Source organism: Rhodotorula toruloides (assembly GCF_000320785.1).
Source record: "Rhodotorula toruloides NP11 unplaced genomic scaffold Scaffold1, whole genome shotgun sequence".
In the NCBI taxonomy this organism is placed as follows: domain Eukaryota; kingdom Fungi; phylum Basidiomycota; class Microbotryomycetes; order Sporidiobolales; family Sporidiobolaceae; genus Rhodotorula; species Rhodotorula toruloides.
This window is the reverse complement of record NW_015622961.1, coordinates 1-19,274: the sequence shown is the minus strand read 5'-3', so window position 1 is coordinate 19,274 and position 19,274 is coordinate 1. Positions and strand designations below refer to the sequence as shown.

General features: G+C 62.3%; 9 protein-coding genes across 9 annotated transcripts; 8 read left to right on the top strand and 1 right to left on the bottom strand.

The window, feature by feature from the left end:
* Positions 1-505: 505 nt before the first annotated feature.
* On the top strand, positions 506-2,294 carry RHTO_00009 (peptidase A1 family protein; the record flags this gene model as incomplete). The annotated part of the gene is made up of 9 exons (XM_016413693.1): positions 506-766; positions 825-867; positions 930-989; positions 1,048-1,119; positions 1,176-1,259; positions 1,318-1,403; positions 1,466-1,651; positions 1,734-2,139; positions 2,209-2,294. 9 exons carry the CDS (start codon positions 506-508, stop codon positions 2,292-2,294), a joined length of 1,284 nt encoding a protein of 427 aa, XP_016276700.1.
* Positions 2,295-2,590: 296 nt separating this feature from the next.
* Positions 2,591-4,014, top strand: RHTO_00008 (NIPSNAP family protein; the record flags this gene model as incomplete). Its single annotated transcript, XM_016413692.1, has 5 exons — positions 2,591-2,839; positions 3,039-3,060; positions 3,194-3,402; positions 3,501-3,736; positions 3,828-4,014. 5 exons carry the CDS (start codon positions 2,591-2,593, stop codon positions 4,012-4,014), a joined length of 903 nt encoding a protein of 300 aa, XP_016276699.1.
* A 231-nt stretch (positions 4,015-4,245) lies between these two features.
* On the top strand, positions 4,246-6,631 carry RHTO_00007 (3-methylcrotonyl-CoA carboxylase beta subunit; the record flags this gene model as incomplete). Its single annotated transcript, XM_016413691.1, has 11 exons — positions 4,246-4,547; positions 4,607-4,729; positions 4,786-4,813; positions 4,865-4,964; positions 5,015-5,123; positions 5,191-5,232; positions 5,300-5,322; positions 5,429-5,833; positions 5,918-5,946; positions 6,010-6,150; positions 6,215-6,631. The coding sequence occupies 11 exons, from the start codon at positions 4,246-4,248 to the stop codon at positions 6,629-6,631; spliced, it is 1,719 nt and encodes a 572-aa protein (XP_016276698.1).
* A 190-nt stretch (positions 6,632-6,821) lies between these two features.
* RHTO_00006 (hydroxymethylglutaryl-CoA lyase) lies at positions 6,822-8,162 on the top strand (the record flags this gene model as incomplete). The annotated part of the gene is made up of 4 exons (XM_016413690.1): positions 6,822-7,049; positions 7,124-7,612; positions 7,699-7,755; positions 7,812-8,162. The coding sequence occupies 4 exons, from the start codon at positions 6,822-6,824 to the stop codon at positions 8,160-8,162; spliced, it is 1,125 nt and encodes a 374-aa protein (XP_016276697.1).
* A 177-nt stretch (positions 8,163-8,339) lies between these two features.
* On the bottom strand, positions 8,340-11,071 carry RHTO_00005 (molybdenum cofactor biosynthesis protein; the record flags this gene model as incomplete). Its single annotated transcript, XM_016413689.1, has 9 exons — positions 8,340-9,112; positions 9,202-9,210; positions 9,302-9,509; positions 9,596-9,819; positions 9,880-9,969; positions 10,054-10,299; positions 10,398-10,568; positions 10,696-10,867; positions 10,925-11,071. The coding sequence occupies 9 exons, from the start codon at positions 11,069-11,071 to the stop codon at positions 8,340-8,342; spliced, it is 2,040 nt and encodes a 679-aa protein (XP_016276696.1).
* Positions 11,072-11,321: 250 nt separating this feature from the next.
* Positions 11,322-12,542, top strand: RHTO_00004 (ubiquitin-conjugating enzyme E2 M; the record flags this gene model as incomplete). The annotated part of the gene is made up of 6 exons (XM_016413688.1): positions 11,322-11,330; positions 11,438-11,519; positions 11,727-11,822; positions 11,887-11,975; positions 12,151-12,298; positions 12,427-12,542. The coding sequence occupies 6 exons, from the start codon at positions 11,322-11,324 to the stop codon at positions 12,540-12,542; spliced, it is 540 nt and encodes a 179-aa protein (XP_016276695.1).
* A 699-nt stretch (positions 12,543-13,241) lies between these two features.
* Positions 13,242-14,643, top strand: RHTO_00003 (nucleolar protein Nop52 variant; the record flags this gene model as incomplete). The annotated part of the gene is made up of 5 exons (XM_016413687.1): positions 13,242-13,368; positions 13,432-13,635; positions 13,701-13,890; positions 13,978-14,109; positions 14,175-14,643. The coding sequence occupies 5 exons, from the start codon at positions 13,242-13,244 to the stop codon at positions 14,641-14,643; spliced, it is 1,122 nt and encodes a 373-aa protein (XP_016276694.1).
* A 659-nt stretch (positions 14,644-15,302) lies between these two features.
* On the top strand, positions 15,303-17,235 carry RHTO_00002 (aspartic-type endopeptidase; the record flags this gene model as incomplete). Its single annotated transcript, XM_016413686.1, has 11 exons — positions 15,303-15,614; positions 15,675-15,717; positions 15,777-15,857; positions 15,914-15,982; positions 16,044-16,124; positions 16,186-16,256; positions 16,314-16,499; positions 16,561-16,665; positions 16,727-16,757; positions 16,817-17,077; positions 17,138-17,235. The coding sequence occupies 11 exons, from the start codon at positions 15,303-15,305 to the stop codon at positions 17,233-17,235; spliced, it is 1,338 nt and encodes a 445-aa protein (XP_016276693.1).
* Positions 17,236-17,655: 420 nt separating this feature from the next.
* RHTO_00001 (protein of uncharacterized CysZ family) lies at positions 17,656-19,078 on the top strand (the record flags this gene model as incomplete). The annotated part of the gene is made up of 8 exons (XM_016413685.1): positions 17,656-17,698; positions 17,764-18,099; positions 18,162-18,293; positions 18,349-18,443; positions 18,500-18,522; positions 18,585-18,634; positions 18,690-18,787; positions 18,845-19,078. 8 exons carry the CDS (start codon positions 17,656-17,658, stop codon positions 19,076-19,078), a joined length of 1,011 nt encoding a protein of 336 aa, XP_016276692.1.
* Between the last annotated feature and the right edge of the window lie 196 nt (positions 19,079-19,274).

The following is a 19,274-nucleotide window of genomic DNA, read 5'->3' as shown; positions in this document are numbered from 1 at the left end:
AGCAGGGCGGGCGAGGAAGGCGTTTGTTTGGCCGACTGATGAGGAGCAGCAGGGTGGTCCAGCGGCTGAAGGGCAGGATTGGATCGCTGATCCGCTGGCAGAGTGACCCACGAACGCCTGCAGCTCGCAACTCTAGCCCAAATTCCTGCCGTCGACGACCCACTCCTCGACCTCGCTCGCTCACCTTTTTCCCCTCGGAGACCGCTCCCCCGATCGGAACGACTAGCGAAGGTTGGCTTTGTCGGCTCCTGTTGACCCTCGCATGGCGCCGCACACTCGGCGATCCAGCATCAGCCGTGTTCCGGCGAGCCTTCCGCCCCTTGTCGTCCGCCTGCTCCGCTTCTCTCGGTGACGCTGCTTCTGCCGCTCCCACCCTCGAACAGAGTTCCCTTTCTCCAGCGGCCAGGGGACCCACTCAACGCACCGCTATAAAGCCCGTCGCCGCTTCAGCTTCTCTCCTTTCCTTCCCACACTCGCCTTCCTCGCCGCACAACGACCCGCGACCATGCCTGCCCTCTCAGCACTCCTTCCGCTCGCTCTTCTGCCCGCCGCCTTTGCCGCGCCCGTCCAGCCCTCGCCACAGGCCGTTCACCTCGCCGGCTCGTCGCCCTCGTCGAACCTCCCTCTCGAGCAGCTCGTCAAGCGGGACTTGACCAAGCTCCTCAGCGCTCGCCAGCCTGTCATCGAGGCCTCGTCGAACAAGAAGCGGAGTAACACCGTGCCCATCACGAATGTCATCGCGAACGGACTCCAGAGGTTGCAGACGGTGCGTCGGGTTTCCTCTTCTTCCGTGAAATGCAACCTGACGGGCGGATCTCGAGCAGTTCGCGGGACCGCTGAAGGTTGGCACTCCCGCCCAGCAGCTTCGTGAGTCAAGGAAACCAGTCCGAAACGCCGTCGCTCGAGCTGACCTTCCTCCCTCTACGCAGCCGTCCTCTTCGACACAGGCTCGTCCGACCTCGTCCTCCTGTCCGCTTGCCTCGACGGATGTGCGTTCATACCACTCATCTTCGCGATTGTTCGTCGCTGACGCTGCGCCTTGCTCAGGCCCGAACGGCTACTTCAAGGCGGACGCTTCCTCGTCCTTCGTGAACACGACTGACGAGACCGCCGATGCGTGTGCGTGCCATCCCTGCTTTCCCTTCAGTCTCGAGGCTGACCTCTCCTGTCCACAGACGGCGGCGGCGCGGTCCTGTACGGAAACGCCGCGTACGAGACCGTCCAGATTGGCGACATCACCGTCAAGAACCAGCGCTTCCGTACGTCAATCCTCTGAAGTTCGCCAACAACATGCGGCTGACACACGAGCGCGCGCAGTGGCTGCCACGGTTGGCGAGCTCACTGGCACGACCAACGCTGCGGGCGTGATGGGTCTCGCTCCGATCGTCAACCCTTACGCAGGCGTTAGTCCCCTCTTCTACAGACTCATTCATGTGCCCCAGTCACTGATCGCCCCCTCACACAGGTCGGCGGCGACTCGAACTGGCTCCAAGCCGCCGTCGCAGCTGGCTCGCTCCCCAGCAACGAGTTCTCGCTCTACTTCGGCCGTACGGCTGGAGCGGTGTCGGAGCTTGTGCTCGGCGGAGTCGACGCTGCGCATGTTGAGGGAGAGGTCGTGTCGATGCCGAGTGCGCCGGAGGGGGCTTTCACCGTGAGTTGCGACTCGCTCTCTCTGTCTCGATCGAAGCACCGGGCTCGGCCGAACGAATGACTGACAGCGGCGTTCCGTGCAGTGGGGCGCCAACGTCGCCGGCACTTTCGTCAATGGCAAGGAGGTCGACTCGACCGGCATGGTCGCGGTTGTCGACTCTGGCACCGAAGTCAACTACTTCCCTCGCGCCGTCGCCGCTTCGATCTATGCCCAACTCAACGGCACGCTCCAGAACACGGATCAACAAGCGGTCATGGGCGGAGTCTACGACGTCGACTTCTACACCTTCCCGTGCAACTCGTCACTCCCCGTCGGCTTCTCCTTCGCCGATGCGTCGTCGACCAGCCCGATATACATGAAGCCTCAGGACGTCGCGTGGTTCACGTACTCGCGCTTGCCGAGCAAGTCGAAGGGGACGTGCGAGGGAGCTTTCGTCGGCGTCGACATCAACTACCCCTTCACCGAGACGCCTGCCGCTCTCCTTGGACGTGCGTGCCGCTCTCACTCAACGTCTAGCTGACTCGAAGCTAACTTTGCGCTTTTTCCCTCCTACGCAGTGCCCTGGCTCAAGTCGTTCACATCCGTCTACTCGTTCGGCGCCGACGGCAACTCGCCCTCGGTCTCGTTTGCCGCCAGCAAGTAGACGCAAACGTCACGGTCTCCTCGCCGTCACCTAACCCGTCCAAGACACCCAGCCTAGCGCCGTCAAAGCCCTCTCTGTCCCCCTTTGCCTCTCGAACTTGTCCTCGCCGCATCGCATCGCCGTCTTTTGCATTCCCAGTGATCGTATACCTCTATACGAGTCTCCATCGTCCCAGCGAGCCAGCTCAAGCCCCTCACGAGAGCTGTCGTCACCGTTCTCCCCGCCGCCGTCCTCCTTGTCCCCGCTCTGTTCACCTCGCTCCGCTTCACCTCGTCGCTGGACTCTTCTCACCAAGCATGCACACCCCTCGAGCAGCTCTCACCACCCTCCGCCCCTCCCTACTTCGCCCTTCTCTCCCCGTCGTCCGGGTCCCCTCCCCGTCCCCCACCTTCCCCTCCTCGTCTCTCTCCCTCCTCCGGACCCGCGCGCTGGGCACCTCGACCCCCTCACAGGCTGTAAAGGACTTTGCGAGTGCCTTTCTGCATGGCAGCGAGGAGTTGAAGGAGGAGGCGAGGGCGCAGCATTCCAAGCTGGTGGGGAGGAACGTGAGTCCGCTCGCTTCTAGAGGGATGAGTGGGCTGGGCGGGCGTTTGGCCATGCTGTAAGCGGGTCTGGCGAGGCCTGCGTACAGCTAAGGGTCGCGTCCTGTTTCAGCCCACCCACTCCCTTCTGCATTCCCCCGGACAACGAAGAGGCGGGTCACGCTTGGAGCGTGGATGCTGACGACTCGTTCATCTCCTGCAGAAATACGTCCACGAGTTCCAGAGTGAGCGGCGCAGCCCGAATCCAGCACCCCGTTCCCGCGACTGATCTTGTCCTCCTCCCTCTTTCTCCTCGGCCAACTCTCCCTTCCGCCCCTCCGTTTCGACGCCTTTCACCTCGCCATCCACATCGCGCAGAGCACAAGATCCTCCCTCAACACGTCGAGCAATACAAAGAGCTCATCGCCGGCTACTACAAAGGGATCCACGAGTCGCCAGAGTTCGACGCCCGCCTGACGGGCAGCTTCGAGGTCGTCGTCGGAGAGGTCGATACGATTGTGCATGTGTTTGAGTACCAGGGATTTGAGGGGTTTGAGAGGCAGAAGCAGGCGATCAGGGAAAGCAAGGTGCGTTCCAAGCGGACGTTTGAAGCAGCTTTCGGTTTGCGCTCTGCCGCTCCAGCGGGCGGTACTGACAAGCTTGTACGTACCGCCGCATCGCGCAGGGCCACCTCCAGTTCTTCAACAAGGAGATCCTCCCTCTCATCCAGTCGCGCACCTCGCAACTCAACAGCGAATTCAAGTTCCTGCCCGCGATGGGCCCGCAAGAGCGTGGCGGGGTCTACGAGCTGCGCACTTACGACCTCAAGCCCGGATCTTTGCTCGAGTGGGAAGAGTCGTGGAGGGTTGGGTTGGAGGCGAGGATCAAGGCGGGTCATTCGCCCGCTGGAGCGTGGTTCAGGTGCGTGAGCGAACCGGTCCTGCGCGACTTGCTTTCGTCTTGAGCGACAGCGGCGGTGTGCTTACACGAACCAAGGTCGACACGCACACAGCCAAGTCGGCCAGCTGCACCAGGTGCACATGATGTGGCACTACGACTCGCTCGAGCAGCGCCGGGACCGGCGTTCTCGGTCGTGGGAGCACCAGCAGTGGGCGTCGACGGTGGCGCGGACGACCAAGCTGTGCAACGCGATGCACACCAACATCCTCAAGCCCTTGCCGTTCTCGCCCCTCCGGTGACCCGCCCCCTCGCGACTCTGTCAAGTTCCGCCTCTCCCGCCCGTGTACCGCGCTCGCCGCTCGCTCTGTAGTCATACCCTCTTACTCGTCGAATGTCAATCTCGAGTCGTTGACCTCGCCGCCGTCGTCGCGGAGTCCCGTTGGTCCCCACCCATTCGGCTCGCCTTTCTCGTCGTCGCCCGTTCGCTTCTTGCGCTCTTGCACTCTCCTGACAAGCTATTGACAGCTACAATGCTCTCACGAACCACGCGGCTGATCCAGCGCACCCACTCGCACGCTCACCGCGCACTCTCGTCCACCCGCTCACTCTCCTCGCCGCTCGCCGCCCTACGGCCACCCGTCTCGTCCTCGCATGCCTTCCCTGTCCTCCCCTCGCTCGTGGATCCCTCGTCGGAGGAGTTTGTAGAGCGCGCGGAGCAGATGAGGGAGAAGGAGCGCGAGCTGAGAGCGATGTGGGGCAAGGTGTTGATGGGAGGAGGAGAAAAGGCGCAGGGCAAGGCGAAGAAGGCGGGAAAGTTGCTCGTCAGGGAACGGTCAGCTCTCTCTGTCTACCTACGAGAACCAGCGCGGGGCTGATGGGTTGGAACGACAGGATTGACGCCCTCCTCGACCCGTTCTCGCCCTTCCTCGAGTTGTCGTCCCTCGCTGGCGAAGGGATGTACGATGGCAAGGTGCCCGCTGGAGGGATTGTAACGGGAATCGGACGCGTGAACGGGTCAGTCGCCGTGAACCCAGTCTTTCGAGCGCTCGCTGAACTCCTTCCGTCGACAGCGTCGAGTGCATGATCGTCGCGAACGACGTGAGTCCTCTTCTTCCCCTCAAGATGCTCGCTCTGACCCTCTCGCCCCAGGCAACGGTCAAAGGCGGCTCCTACCACCCCGTCACAGTCAAGAAGCACCTCCGGGCGCAAGAAATCGCACAGCAGAACAAGCTTCCCTGCATCTACATCGGTTCGTCCACTCCCTCCTTCCTTTGAGCTCAAGCTGATGATGGGCTGCAGTCGAATCGGGCGGAGCGGCACTTCCGTATCAGAAGGATGTCTTCCCGGACCGCGACCACTTTGGGAGGATCTTTTACAACATGGCTAGGATGAGCGCAGAGGGGATCCCGTGCGTCCAATCTCTCACGCGAGGCTCTCTGGGACGAGCTGACGAAGGTTGAGGTCGCGGAGGACAGGCAACTTGCGGTCGTGCATGGGATTTCGGTCGCCGGCGGAGCGTGAGTTTCGCAGCCTTCTTTCTCTTCCGAGCGATATATGTGGAGCTGACGGCTATCGTGCTCGCAGCTACGTCCCTGCGATGGCAGACGGTGAGCTTCTGGCTCTCGCTCGAATTCCGCGGTTCCTGCCCAGCGGAGCTTGCGCAGGTTTAATTGGTCGAGAGTCAGTTACTCACCCGCCCTCTCGCTCTCGCAGAAAACATCATCGTCGCAAACCAAGGCTCCATCTTCCTCGCCGGCCCTCCGCTCGTCAAAGCCGCGCTCGGCGAAGAAGTCGACTCCGAGACGCTCGGCGGCGGCGCGATGCACGCGCGCGAGTCGGGCGTCGTAGACCACCTTGCGACGAGCGACGAACATGCGATTGCGCTTACGAGGCAGGCGGTTGCGGGGTTTGCGGCGAGCGGAAGGGTCGGTGTTTCGCAACCCCAGCAGGTGGAAGAGGTGGACGAGCCGGTGTATGATCCGAATGAGCTCGGAGGGATCACGGGAACCAATTTGAAGAAGAGTTGGGATATGAGGGAGGTCATTGCGCGCACGGTGGATGGGAGCAGGTTTGCAGAGTGGAAGAGCGAGTGGGGGCAGACGGTCGTGACGGGATTCGGTGCGTTCCGGTCGATCCCTTTCTCGTTTACGCACTCGTCAAGAGTGGGAGCTGACGTTCATGCATGCCGGCCGAATCGCACAGCCCACATCCACGGCCACCAAGTCGGCATCGTACGTTCTCTCTCGCTCACTTCGCTTCGGTTCTCGCTCGCTCACCTTCTCGCTCGCACGCAGATCGCCAACAACGGCGTCCTCCTCTCTCCCTCAGCGCTCAAGGCGACCCAGTTCATCCAGCTGTGCGAACAGCGCGGCGTCCCGCTCCTCTTCCTCGTCAACATCACGGGTTTCATGGTCGGCACCGCGGCCGAGAAGGGAGTGCGTGAGAGTGCGTATGTACGATCAAGCGCACTCGCTGACGCTCGTGCTCGTGCGCGCGCAGGGCATCGCCAAGAACGGCGCCAAGCTGGTCCGCGCCGTCGCCGCGACGACCTGCCCCAAGATCACCATCAACGTCGGTGGCTCATACGGCGCGGGCAACTACGGTATGGCCGGTCGAGCGTACTCGCCGCACTTCCTCTTCGCCTGGCCGTCGTCGCGCGTGAGCGTTATGGGCCCCGACCAGCTCCAGAGCGTGATGGAGACTGTCTCGTCCGACACGGCCAAGACGCAGGTCCTCAAGGCGCAGATCGAGAAGGAGAGCGAGGCGGTGTTTGGCAGTGCGAGGTTGTGGGATGACGGGGTCATCCTGCCCCAGGATACGAGGACGGTTGTCGGACTGGCGCTCGGAGTCGTGACCAAGGCGTGGAAGCCCGAGCAGCGGGACAAGGTTGGCAACTTTGGCGTCTTCCGGATGTAGTGCTCTCGCAATAGCAGTAGCAATAGCAGCGTCGTTGTATTGAGCGAGTTGGTCGTCGAGGTCGAAGTTGAGAAGGTCGCCTGGTCACGTGACGGCGGCTTGCCTCTCCTCGCCCCCACTTCGCTTCTTCTCTCTCTCACTCGCTCACACGCTCAACGACAGCTTACAGCGACTGGTACACACCGTTACAATGCTCAGACGCACCCTGCGACACCCGCGCGGCCTCCCCCCTTCCTCCCGCTCGCTCTCCTCTTCCTCACCCCGGCAACCCATCAAACTCGTCGAAGTCGGACCGCGCGACGGCCTCCAGAACGAAAAGACGCCATTGGACGCCGGGGTCAAGGTCGAGTTGATCGAGAGGCTCGTCAGGAGCGGGTTGAGGGATGTCGAGGCCGGGTCGTTCGTCTCGCCCAAGTGGGTGCGTCCCAGGCGCTTCCTACGCGCGAGTCTCGACGTGTACTGACTCGTGCGACGCGCCCTCAGGTCCCGCAGATGGCGACGACGCCCGAAGTCTTGACCTCGCCCACCCTGGCCCAACTTCGCCGCGACTACCCAGACCTGTCCCTCCCCGTCCTCGTCCCCAACGCCCGGGGTCTCTCGTCCCTCACCACCCTCCTCTCACAACACCCCTCCAATCTGCCACTGACGAACGAAATCGCCGTCTTCGTCGCCGCGTCGGAAGGGTTCTCCCGCGCCAACCTCAACACGACAATCGCAGACTCGCTCGCTTCCCTCCCGCCCATCTTCGAGTCGGCCAAGGAACACGGCTTGAGAGTGCGCGCGTATGTGTCGGTCGTCCTCGGCTGTCCGTTCGATGGTCGCATCGAGCCGGAGAAGGTTGCCCGAGTCGCGAAGGAGTTGCTTGAGATGAAAGCGTACGAGGTCTCGCTCGGGGATACGATTGGGGTCGGCGTGCCGGCGGGATGGGAGAAGCTGTTGAACGAATGCGAGCGCGAGGGCGTGTCGGTTGGGAAGCTTGCGGTGCGTCCGGGCGTCCAGTCTGAGCGAGTGTTGCTGTCTAGCTGACCAACTTCGCTGCTTCGACTTCATCCTTGCTGCCCGCACAGGCCCACTGCCACGACACATACGGGACGGCCATCTCTAACATCCTCCATTGCGTTTCGGTACATTCTGCTCTCCTCCTCCTTCTCCCATCTCCGCTCACACTCGCGCGCCACAGCTCGGCATCCCAACAGTCGACACCTCAATCGCCTCCCTCGGCGGCTGCCCCTACTCCCCCGGCGCAACAGGCAACGTCTCAACCGAAGACGTCCTCTACGCCTTGTACCACTCCGGAATCCCTTCGTCGTTCTTCCCGTCCCCGCCTGAAGCAGGGGCGGGGACGTTGCTGGGATGGCAGGAGGGCGAGGATAAGCAGAGGTTTGAGAGGTTGTGTGAGGTTGGGGAGTGGGTGAGCGAGAGGCTTGGGAGGCCGAATGGGAGTAGTGTTGGGAGGGCGGTGAGGGGAAAGAGGGAGAGGGCGGAGAAGCGCAAGGCGAAGGAGGCGGAGAAGCAGAAGGCGAAGCTGTAGACTCGTTTGGGTGCTATCGGGACGAGGTTGTCGAGCCGTCTCGATGTGAGCTTGTCCTTCGTCTTGAACAAGTCCAGCTTTCGAGCGCCGTATCACTTCTCTGCTACGAGACCTCAACCGCGTGTTACGATGCGATACGAACCTGATATGACATCGCGCCCGGAGCGTCAGCGGCGCCTAATCCCGCCTCTCCCAATCCCCGCTCTTCCCCCCGCTCTTCCTCACAACCCTCACATTCCCAATCCGCATCTCCTTCCCAGCCACCGCCTTGCACATATCCCACACAGTCAACGCCGCGATACTCACGCCTGTCAAAGCTTCCATCTCGACACCTGTTGGGCCGACGCATTCGGCTGTGCAGCTGATCCGTAAAGAGTGTGTCGAAGGGATGGGCGAGAGGGAGACGTGGATGTGCGAGAGGGAGAGAGGGTGGCAGAGTGGAATGAGGAGCGAGGTGTGCTTCGAGCCCATCAAGCCGGCGAGTTGCGCGATCGAAAGCACGTCGCCCTTCTTCGTCTTCATCGTCGAGGCGGAGCCGCCAAAGTCGATGAGGGAGAACGCGGATGCGCCAAGGTAGATCTCGCCTTCGGCTGTGGCGGAGCGCACGGTCGAGGCTTTTTGCGAGACGGAAACCATCGAAGCTTTGCCAGTCGTCGGATCAATGTGGGTGAGGGAAGGAGATGCGGTGGAGGAGGATGAGGAGGGTGATGGTGCGGGAGATCGCTTGTCGGGGGAAGAGGGGGACGAGTCGTCGCTGGCTCGTCGTGGAGTGCTGTAAAATGCTCGCAAGCCTAGAGTCGACGCGAAGGGAGAGCAGATCGACGCAAGGAGGTGTACCGGAACGACTTGTATTCGTCTCGACTGGGAGGGAGGGGAAAGTCGCGTTCTTCGTATCGAAGGGCGGGCTCGGATGGCGGGCGGGGTGAGCGAGGAGAGCGTATGGCCCAGCGCTGCGAGCAAAAGGTCGGAACGAACTCAGCTCAATTCGCGAAGGAAGATGCCCTCGGTCGAGTAAACGCCCCGACAAGACCGGGCTCACCTGTTTCCCCTGATCCCCTCAAACCTCGTCAGCCCTCATCCTCTCAGCAAGTCCCCTCCTTCCTTCTCCTCCGCCAAAAGAGCAAGTCGAGGCGACTAACCTCCGATGCCCACCATCGCGCCCATCCGCCCCTTCTCCTTGATCCCCTCGGCCCCGCCGAGTCCGTCATGCGCGAACTTTTTGCCCCAGACTGCGCGGGCGATGTGAGGGATGATGTGGGCGTCAGAGTCCGACTCGGCGGAGGAAGAGGGCGAGGGAGCGCGCAAGAGCGGGCGGAGGGAGAGGACGGGAGGGCCGAAGAGGCAGACCTGTGCGCCGCAAGAAGAACATGCAAGAAGCATCGGATTGTCAGCCTTAGCGAACGACGAGACGAGCGAACATGAGGCCAACGCACCTTCATCCCCCCATCCGCACCCACCCTCAACCTCGAGCAACCGCCACAGAAATGGTCCGTCATCGAGCTGATGAACCCAAACTTGCCCTTCCATCCGGGCACGGCGTAGTGGCGCGTCGTGTCGGATTTGTGGGTCGGGACGTGTGTCAGGGTTGGGTGGAGAGCCGTGAGGGTCGAGAGGAGCGAGGCGGAAGGGACGAGTTTCGTGGTCGACCAGCGGTTGTCTGCGCGCGCGCCAGAGCGTCAGCTCAAGGATAGCAGAGTCCGGGAGACGTCGCGCGCACCCTCGAACGGCATGTACTCGATGAAGCGGACCGTGATCTTCTTGTCCTTGGTCATCTCGACAAACTGCGGCACCTCCATGTCGTTCAGGCCTGTATCGGATGACCCACTCCACCATCAGTCGTCTACGTCTGCCAAGTGACGAGCACCGAAAGTGGGCGGACACCCGAACGCACCTCGAATGACGACCACATTCAGCTTGACATCCAGCCCCTCCATCTCCTCCGCCATCTCCAAGCACTCGATTACGCGCTCGAACCCTCGTCGGCGAGTCATGAGCTCGTACTTGAGCGGGTCGAGCGTGTCGAGCGAGAGGTTGAGGTGGGTTAGGCCGGCGGAGACGAGGGAGGGGAGTTTGCGGGGGAGCGCGACGCCGTTCGAGGTCATGCCGAGGGAGGTCAGGGGGAGGCGGCCGAGGCGTTCTGTGCGACGAAGAGGCGGCGGTAGAGGAGGAAGTCGGCGAAACGTGGGAAGGTCAGCTCCGAGTCTCCCTTGGAAAGCGAGTCCTCTCAACACGCACCCACGACGTCCACCAAATCCTTCCTGACCGTCGGCTCTCCACCCGTCAACCTGATCTTCCGCACGCCCTGCCGGACAAACATGCGCGCGACCCGCTCAATTTCGGGCGTCGTGAGGAGGTGCGACGGCGGGAGCAGGTTCGGGTTGCCCGTCTCCGGCATGCAGTATGTGCCTGCGAGCATCAGCAAGGTGTCAGTGCGCTGTCGAGTGATCGGGAAGTTGACGGCGGGTCATCTGTATTTTGGGATGCGAGTCCGCCACGGAGAGAAGCGTGGGTGGAGAAGCGAGCGAGAACTGACAGCGGAGGTTGCATTTCTCTGTGAGGCTGATTCGCAGGTAGTCGTGTTTGCGCCCGAACGAGTCTGTCAGGGCTGGAGAAGGCGAGTGCGAGGCGGAGATAGCGGGGTGAGGGTCGACGAGGCGAGGAGGCGCGGGAGAGAGCTGGTCGATCGCGGCGATTCGTTCGCGCGCCTGAGCCGTCACAACATGTCAGCACAAAGACACCCACGTCGCCTGAAGTGCACGCACGAGTGTCCTGAGGGCGAGCGAGGCGTCGAGGGGAGGATGCGGGGCGGACGAGTGTGTGTGTGGCCGCGCGAGGGGTTCTTTCGCGGCGGGGACGGCGTGGAGCGCACGCGATAGCCTCGCAGGCGCTGTCCGAGTCGTCGCGAGCATCCCACGGCGAGCGAGCGTGAACAGTCGCGAGCAGAGTGACGGCGACGAGTCTCTCGAGCGAGTTGGACACGCCTGCTCACGCTCACAACGCTCGGCTGACTCACTGACAAGCTCCAAGGCTCTATCTCGACCACCTGATCACGCCCAGCGAAAGAACCGCGCCCGCTCGTCCCGTCGTTGTCTCGCTCACCCTCCACACTCTCCTCATCACCTCGACACTCGCCCGCACGGGTCTGACTGACTGCCCAACATGATGAAGGTGCGCTCGAGTGTCTCTATGTGCAGCCAGCGAGCCGGGCGGGGCAGTGGCGCCACTCGGGCCTCTCCCACCTCGACGGGCTGACATCGGCTCGTGTACTCGCGCAGATCTGGTCGCTGAAGCGGTCCGAGGACCAGGCCGCCAAGTCAAAGCCAAAGACGAGCGCGGCGCTCATCCGCGTGCAGAAAGGTCAGTCGCGCGACTTCTCGCTTCGAGGCGGTTCTTTCGCGAGGCGAGCGGTGGTCATGCAAGCGAGTGCGCTGGAGAGCGGTCTGCTCGGCTGTTGGCGATTTGGGCTGTCTTGTGGGAAGCTCAGGGCGAGCGGTCGACATGCGCACTTCATATCCGGCCTCGTCCTTCATACTGACATTCACCTCGCTCCCTCTCTGCGCGCAGACTTGACCGAACTCGACCTCCCTCCCACCATGAAGACCCACTTCCCCAACCCCGAAGACCTCCTCAACTTTGAGCTCACCATCACGCCGGACGAGGGTGCGTTCCGCTTCCTTCCGTCGTTTCAAACGAGACAAGCTGATGGTTTTCGGCGCGCGGACAGGCATGTACAAGGGCGGCACGTTCAAGTTCACGTTTGCGATCAACAACAACTACCCCCACGATGCGCCCAAGGTCAAGTGTGTCCCCAAGGTGCGTTTCGAGAATCGCTCTCTCGCAGAGGGGCTCTTCTGCTTCAAGGCGCCCGGTCTTGCTTCACTGGGCTCGGAACTTGGCGGTGCAAGGCTGTAGCGTCGTGCGGGAGCAAGAGCCTCGACCCGACTCGACCCGACTGACACCGCATTCCGCCTGCCCTCGCTCCGCGCAGATCTACCACCCCAACCTCGACCTCGAAGGCAACGTCTGCCTCAACATCCTCCGCGAAGACTGGAAGCCCGTCCTCAACCTCAACGCTGTCATGGTCGGATTGCAGTACTTGTTCCTCGAGCCTAACGCCGATGACCCGCTGAACAAGGGTGAGTATTCAGGTATTGCGCCCGTTCGCCATCGTCGCCTTCGCGCTGGGTTTCCTACCCTGTACCGAGAGCGTTTTTCCCGCAGAAAGGCCAACAACTGACTCTCCTCGCCTCTCTCGCGCACGCAGACGCCGCCAACGACCTCCGACAGAACCGCGAGCGCTTCATGCAGAATGTCGCCAAGTCGATGCGTGGAGGGTTCGTCGGGAGCGAGCAGTTTGATGATGTCAGGGTTGGGAGGTAGGCGGGTTGAGTGTCGGGGATCAGGCGAGTTTGTCGGGATTCTGCGCAGTCGCTGCTTGGCTTTTGCGTGACTCTGCGCGGAGCGTGAGCTCGATGCAGCTCCGCAAATTTCTGACATCCTGGGCTCGTGTCCTGCAGATCTCGCATCTTTCCTCGCTGTTACTCTTCCTTTCCCACCTCCCCTTACCTCGACCATCTCTCGCCCGCCCCTCGCATCGCATGATTCCCCTACGCTTCACTCTACACTTCGCCCTCGCTTCCAGCCTACGACCCCCGACGTGTGCCCTGTACCCGCCAAGATACCCTCCGCCGTTCTCTCGCTTTTCTCCCTCACCCCTCCCCGTTCCCGTTCTCGTTTGTCCACCTGCTGTGTAGACTACGTCGCATCGTCCTCTCGCCCTTTTGCCACGCGGTGCTCGCTGGCAATAGATTTGCGTTCTCCTCGTCGACTGTCGCGGTTCGAGACGAGGAAGAGAGGTCTCTTCGTCGTCTTTCGCGTTCTCTTTCGGGATGCACTCGTCTGTAGCCAATAGTAAGCTCTAACATCCCCCAGCGCGTCCCACGAGAGCGTGCGAGGCGAGTTTGACATCGCTTCACCGCCCCGCCAGCATCCTCACCCAGCTTGGACACCTTCACCTCCGCTTGCTCTCGTTCCAGCGATCGTGCTACTCTGCTGCCACTCTCCACAGCTCCACTCGACATGTCCACCCGCTCAGCGCCCGCACCGAGCGCCTCAGAGCGCCCCGCGAAGAAGATCAAGTCCGCTTCGTCTGGGTCCCGTTCAGCGTCTGGACAGGCCCCGCCGCTGGGCAAGTTCCTCGCCAGCAGTGCGTGCACATTCCAAGCCTAGCGAACGAGTCTGTAGCCCGGCTGATCGCGCGTTGGTGCAGGCGAGAAGCATGTCCGCGACAAGGCAGTCCAGTCGCTCGCCAAGTTCCTCTCTGCCGGGCAGGTCAAGCGTGACGTCGAGGACGACGAGGAAGAAGTGGAGGAGGAACTGCCGGTTGGAGATCTGGATTGGGACAGGGAGTACGAGGTCGACAAGCGGTTGAGCGAGCCAGAGATGGACAAGCTGTGGAAGGGGATCTTCTTCTGTGCGTTGCGCAGACTCTTCTTTATGATGTGGAACGCTGTCGCTGATGCTGGAACCGCCCCGCAGGCTACTGGATGTCGGACAAACCGCTCGTCCAACAAGCCCTCGCCGACACCCTCTCCAACCTCACGCTCGACGTCCGAACACGGTCCAAGACGCGCAACGGCCGAGTCGAGAGGTTCAGGTGTGCGCTGGCGTACTTGAGGGGGTTCTGGCATGCGGTTACGAGGGAGTGGAGCGGGATTGACAGGCTGAGGTGAGTCGCCGCGAGACGCTCTTCCGTTGGCGAGCGCGGAAATTAGCACGCAGACAGACTGATGGAGATCGACGTCGGCTCTTGCAGGATGGACAAGTTCCTGCTCCTGATGCGGCGATTCGTCTTTGTCGCGTTCAGGCTCCTCGAGCGGGAAGAGTGGGATGCACGGGCAATCCAGGAGTACAACGAGATGCTCGTCGGGCCGAAGGGGCCGCTGCAGTGAGCTCGAGCGAATCAGTTTCCACTTTCTCTTCGTTGCGCTGACGAAAGTCGCCCGCCTGTAGCGTCGAGGACCCGAAGATTCCCCATTCCCTCGCCTACCACCTCTTCGACATCTACGTCGACGAGATCGAACGCCTCGCATCATCCGACTCTAACGCCGGCCGAACAATCCCCCTCGTCGCCCTTCTCCAACCCATGTACACGACCGCCGCCCGCGCCGCCACCTCGACCATGTACTCGCGCCTGATGGAGAACGTCTTCACGTCCCTCTGCGACGCCCTCTTGCCCGCCAAGCCTGAACCCGCGGCCAAGCGAAGAAAGGGCGTCTCTGCGCTGCCGAAACCCGAATACCCTGGCATCGTTGCGCGGGCTGTCGAGGCGGAAGGGGCGGCAGATGGCGAGGAGGCAGAGATGATTGGGAAGAAGGTCCTCAAGGGGCTCTTTGACGAGGGTGCCAAGCCAGAGACGGACGAGACGAACCGGAGGAGGATTTACAGGTTCGTCGCCGAGCGGGATGTCGAGCTGGAGTGAGCGCGCGCTCGTGTGCATTACTAGCATCGTTCGCATTGCTTTCGTGCCGTTTGCGAGAGTCTGGCGTCGCCTGCGAGTGTTCGACCCTCCCTTGTCCCTCCTCGTCGCTCCTCTCCCCAAGACGCCTCGCTGCTCACCGCCACACTCGGCTAGCTCGCACCGCGATCGCATCAGATCTTGCTTGCCGTCATCGCAGAGCTGTGCGCACGCCGACCGGAGGCTGGACAAAGGCGGGAGGACGAGGGTCGCCCAACTCTCATCTCGCTCGAGGTGACGACGGCGCCCGCTTCCGTGGACAGAGTTGGATGGGCAGAGCTCGAGCGCAGCGTGCGTGCAGCGATGATACAGGGCAGGGGAACGCGCACGCCGTTTGTCCAGCTCGCTTCCCCTCGTTTCATCCGCTGCTCACCATCTCGAACCAAGGCGCTCGTGGCGGCGACAAGGTTGACGTTCCCTTGTTTCGAGCAGACGACGACGGTGTGCACCAACCTTCTCCACCCGCCGTCCCCTCGCCGAGCTGGCCTCTGCTTCGCTTCCCTTTCTCCTCGCTCGGTGCCCGCTCGCAAAGCTTCTTTCCTCACGCTCGTATAAAGCCCAGGGTGCAGGTCGCTCTCCTTTCTCTCCTCTCTCTTCATCTGCTCTCCTCGACGACCCCGACGATGCGCTCCTTTGCCGCCCTTGCCCCCCTCGCTCTCATGGCTTCCGCGTCGCTGGTCGACGCCCTCCCTTCCCCCGTTCGCATCGAAGGTGTCGTCCCGTCCGTCACGAACGCCGACGGGTCCGTCAACGACGAGCTCCTCAAGGCCAACATGGAGGCGACGTTTGCCAAGTACGAGGACCTCGCCGAGCGTTCGACCGACTCGTCGTCCAAGGCGGCTTCGCTCAAAGTCCGTCGTCGCGACGGAAAGGTTAAGTGCAAGCGTGCGACGACCAAGACGATCCCGGTTGACTACGAGGGCAACCTGGGCCTCGTAAGTCGCTCTCCCTCTTCTCCTCGTCCGGGCGTGTCTGACCGCGCCGCCCCTTCGCAGTACAACATCGACATCGGTGTCGGTACGCCCGCCCAGAACTTGCGTGCGTTGGTCTCTACTGGCTCCTTGCATTGCACGCTGCTGACCTTGTTTCCGTACCAGCCGTCATCCTCGACACTGGCTCGTCCGACCTCGTCATCCAATCGGCTTGCGACCCGGCCAACTTCAACAACCTCCCGGTCTGTGCGTCGTTGCTCCTTTGCCGTCTCTCGTGCCCCGCTCACGCCAGTCGTTCGAAGGCACCGCCGTCTTCGACTCGAGCAAGTCGTCGACTTTTGCCAGCACCGGCGTGAATCACACCGTCGCCTGTGGGTTGGCCTCAGCTAGACGTTTGTCTTTAATACACTGACAAGCTGCTCGCGCCCGCAGATGTGAGCGATAGCATCTCGGGCACCATCGTTACCGACACGGTCAACCTCGGCGGCATTTCGATCCCGAAGCAAACCTTCCGTACGCATACTCGTCCTGGGAGTGCATTGATGGTCTCGCGCTGACGTGCTTGCGTACGCAGTCCTCTCGCCCAACACCAACATGCCTCTTTCGTCGGGCAACCTCGGCTTGAGCCTCAACGCTCAGGCTCAGGTGCGCCGTTCTTCCTCTTTTCGCATATTAACGCACTCCTGACGTCGTCTTGTACAGCTCGGCGGTACCTCGGTCCTCGAGAACCTCCGCGCGTCGGGCAACGTCGCCAACAGCCGTATGGGCCTTTGGCTCGGCAAGGAGAGCGAGGGTAGCGCCGAGCTTACCATCGGCGACTGGAACACCGATCGATACTCGGGCATCGCGACCGTCTACCAGGTCTACAAGCCGAACCAGCTCGGAAGGGTGCGTCGTCGCGATTTGCTGCGACCGAGAGGGCGGGCTAACCCTTTCTTTTCGCTTTCAGTGGGCCATCCAGCTCCTCCAGATCCTCGACGTCAAGCAGACGCCGCTCTGGACGATGCCTGCTTCGCCCGACACCGTTGTCTTCATCGACTCGGGCTCGAGCACTGTGCGTCTGCATCGCCTGCCTGCTTTCTTGCGCGGTTCCTGACCGTTCCGCCTCACTCCAGAACTATCTTCCGCGTGCTGCTGCTGCTGCCGGTGCGTCTCCCGCGCTCCGTTCGCCCTCGCCTTCTCGCTGACAACTTGTCCTGCTGCAGCTCACTCGGCGATTCCGGGCTCGTACAAGCTCGGCACCACGACCCAGTCCTTGAACGGCCAAACCTACGAGGTCGACGCGTACGCCTTCCCTTGCACCAACACGGCGACTTTCGGCGTCTCCCTCTCTCGTCGCCGCAACTTGCTCCTCGCCGCGGAAGACCTCATCATCGGAACGGTCCCGGGGCAGGCGGGCATGTGCAGGTCGGCTACGTACGGCGTCGACATCAACTACGGCGGCGTCCAGGCCGGCATCCTCGGCAGTGCGTCTCGAGAGATTCCTCACTTCCTCGAAAGGCGGTGCTGATCCGCCTCTTTCGCAGCTCCCTTCCTGCGCAGCTGGTACGCCGGGTTCAACATCGGCGACGACGCCGCAAACAGCCACGCCAACATCTTCTTCGCCCCGGCCAAGCACGCCTGAACGACCCGACCCATCATTTCCCCTCCGCTTCGTCCCCTTCGTCCGCCTTCTCCCTCTTACTTCCGGTCGACGCCAATGTACCGTCGTCGCCGTCTCGATCTTGACATCGGCATACGCAAAGCTCGCCTCTCGTTCGCAACAAGGACAATCTCGCCGCTCTTTCCGAATCCCTCTCTTTTCTGTCGTTTCCTCCTCCCAGTAGATGTTCGCAGACCTCGCACCGCACTCTCTCGCAACGCAGCTTCTATCCTTATCACTCAACAAGCCGCACGAGAGCTTTGCGAGGGCACTCCGTCATCGCTCCTCCTCGTCTCGCAGCTCCACACGGCTCTCTCGCGTCGACCACACACTGTCAGACGGCTTGCTGAGCTTTGTGTGACCTCTCCCGCTGCTATCGAGCCCCGCCAAAGACTACCAACGATGCCCGTCGAGCTGCTGGGCCTCACCCCCGCCTACACAGTCGGTACGCCCTCCTCTCTCGATCACACCCGTGCGAAAGGCACTTGCTGACCTGAGGTGCTCCCACAGTCGGCGCCTACCGCCTCGCGACCGACCCGAACCTGTACCGACCGGTGTGGGCGCGGTCCCGCAAGTCCCTCCAGCGCGCCCTCCTCTTTGCCGTTCCGTACTCCGTCCTCGCCCTCCCCTTGACCCGCCTCTACGTCACCTTCGTCCTCTCGCGCTCGCCGCTCAGCCCAAAGAACGTCCACGAAGCCGCCTACTTCGGAGTGTCGCCTGTCGCCTACACAACTTGGGCGCTTCTGGCGGGTCAGGTGTCGGCGTTGATCGAGTTCTTGCTCAAGCGCGAGCTGCGGAAGAGTCGCGAGGAGGTGTACGAGCAGACGGTCAGGAGTCGGGGGAAGCGTGCGTTTGCGAGTATCTCGCTTCGTGCAGAGGTTCGCTTCCTGACCTTCGTCTCGACGCAGCGGCGGATTGGTGGCAGCCGTACACGGAGGAATGGCTTGTGCCGCCTGTTAATCGAGCGAAGCGAGCGGCAGAGAAGCAGTCGTTCTACGTGCGCCTGTCGAGTCCACTCGTGCGGATTGTTCTCCTCCGAGGTGGGTCGTCTGACGCTTCCAATCCGGTGCTCGCTAACGCTTCTCGTGCGCGCAGTCCTCCTCACGCCCCTCAGCTTCATCCCCGGCCTCGCACTCTGCGTGCTCAGTGCGATCCGGTCGCTCACGATGGGTCGCCTCCTGCATCGTTCCGTGCGTTCCGTCGACCTTGTCGCCCGTTTCTCTCGCTGACTTGGAGACTCGCGCAGTATTTCGAGGCGAAGAAGATGACGTCGGTCGCGATTCTTGCCTGCCTTGGTCTTCCCGCCGCTGACGAGACTTTCGGTTGTGCAGGCCGTTCGAGGTCGAGCTGTGGCTTGCGGAGCGAGAAGTGGGATACCGGCGTGCGTCTTGCGCTCCTGTTATGTCGTATTCCGGCTGACACTCGCTCGCCCGCAGTGTTTGGCTTTGCCGCCGCCCTCCTCGAACGCATCCCGCTGGTCGGCCTCGTCTTCAGCATCTCGAACCGCATCGGCGCGGCAATGTGGGCGCACGACGTGCGTCAAGTCTCTCTCATACTCGCAATCTCACTGACCTCACTCGCCTCTTCACAGCTCGAGAAACGCCAACACGCCTTCCGCGCGGGCGAACTCAAGCCGACCAAGGTCTACCAGAGCAAGACGGCCGTCATTGCCGCCCAACAACGCGCGTCTGATATCCCCGACGAGGTGCTGCACGGGCCTGGCGGATTCCCCTCGACGAAAGGGCCGGTCAAGATTGCGGGAGACGGGAGCGAGGTTGGGAGGGTCAAGCCGGCGCCGCCTCCGCTGCCGCCGAGGGAGTTGTAGAGTATGGGCGTGTAAGACTATCGCTGCTGATAGGCAGCGCGCGCAACGAGAGGGGCTGAGGTTGCTCTCAAAGCAGCTCGCCGCGATCCTTTTGAGTCGACGTCTGCCTCGGCTCTCTAGCGCGAAGCGCGGCGGTCTCGTCAGTACTGTGCGCACAGGGCTACGCTTGCAGGGTTAGGGTTAGGGTTAGGGTTAG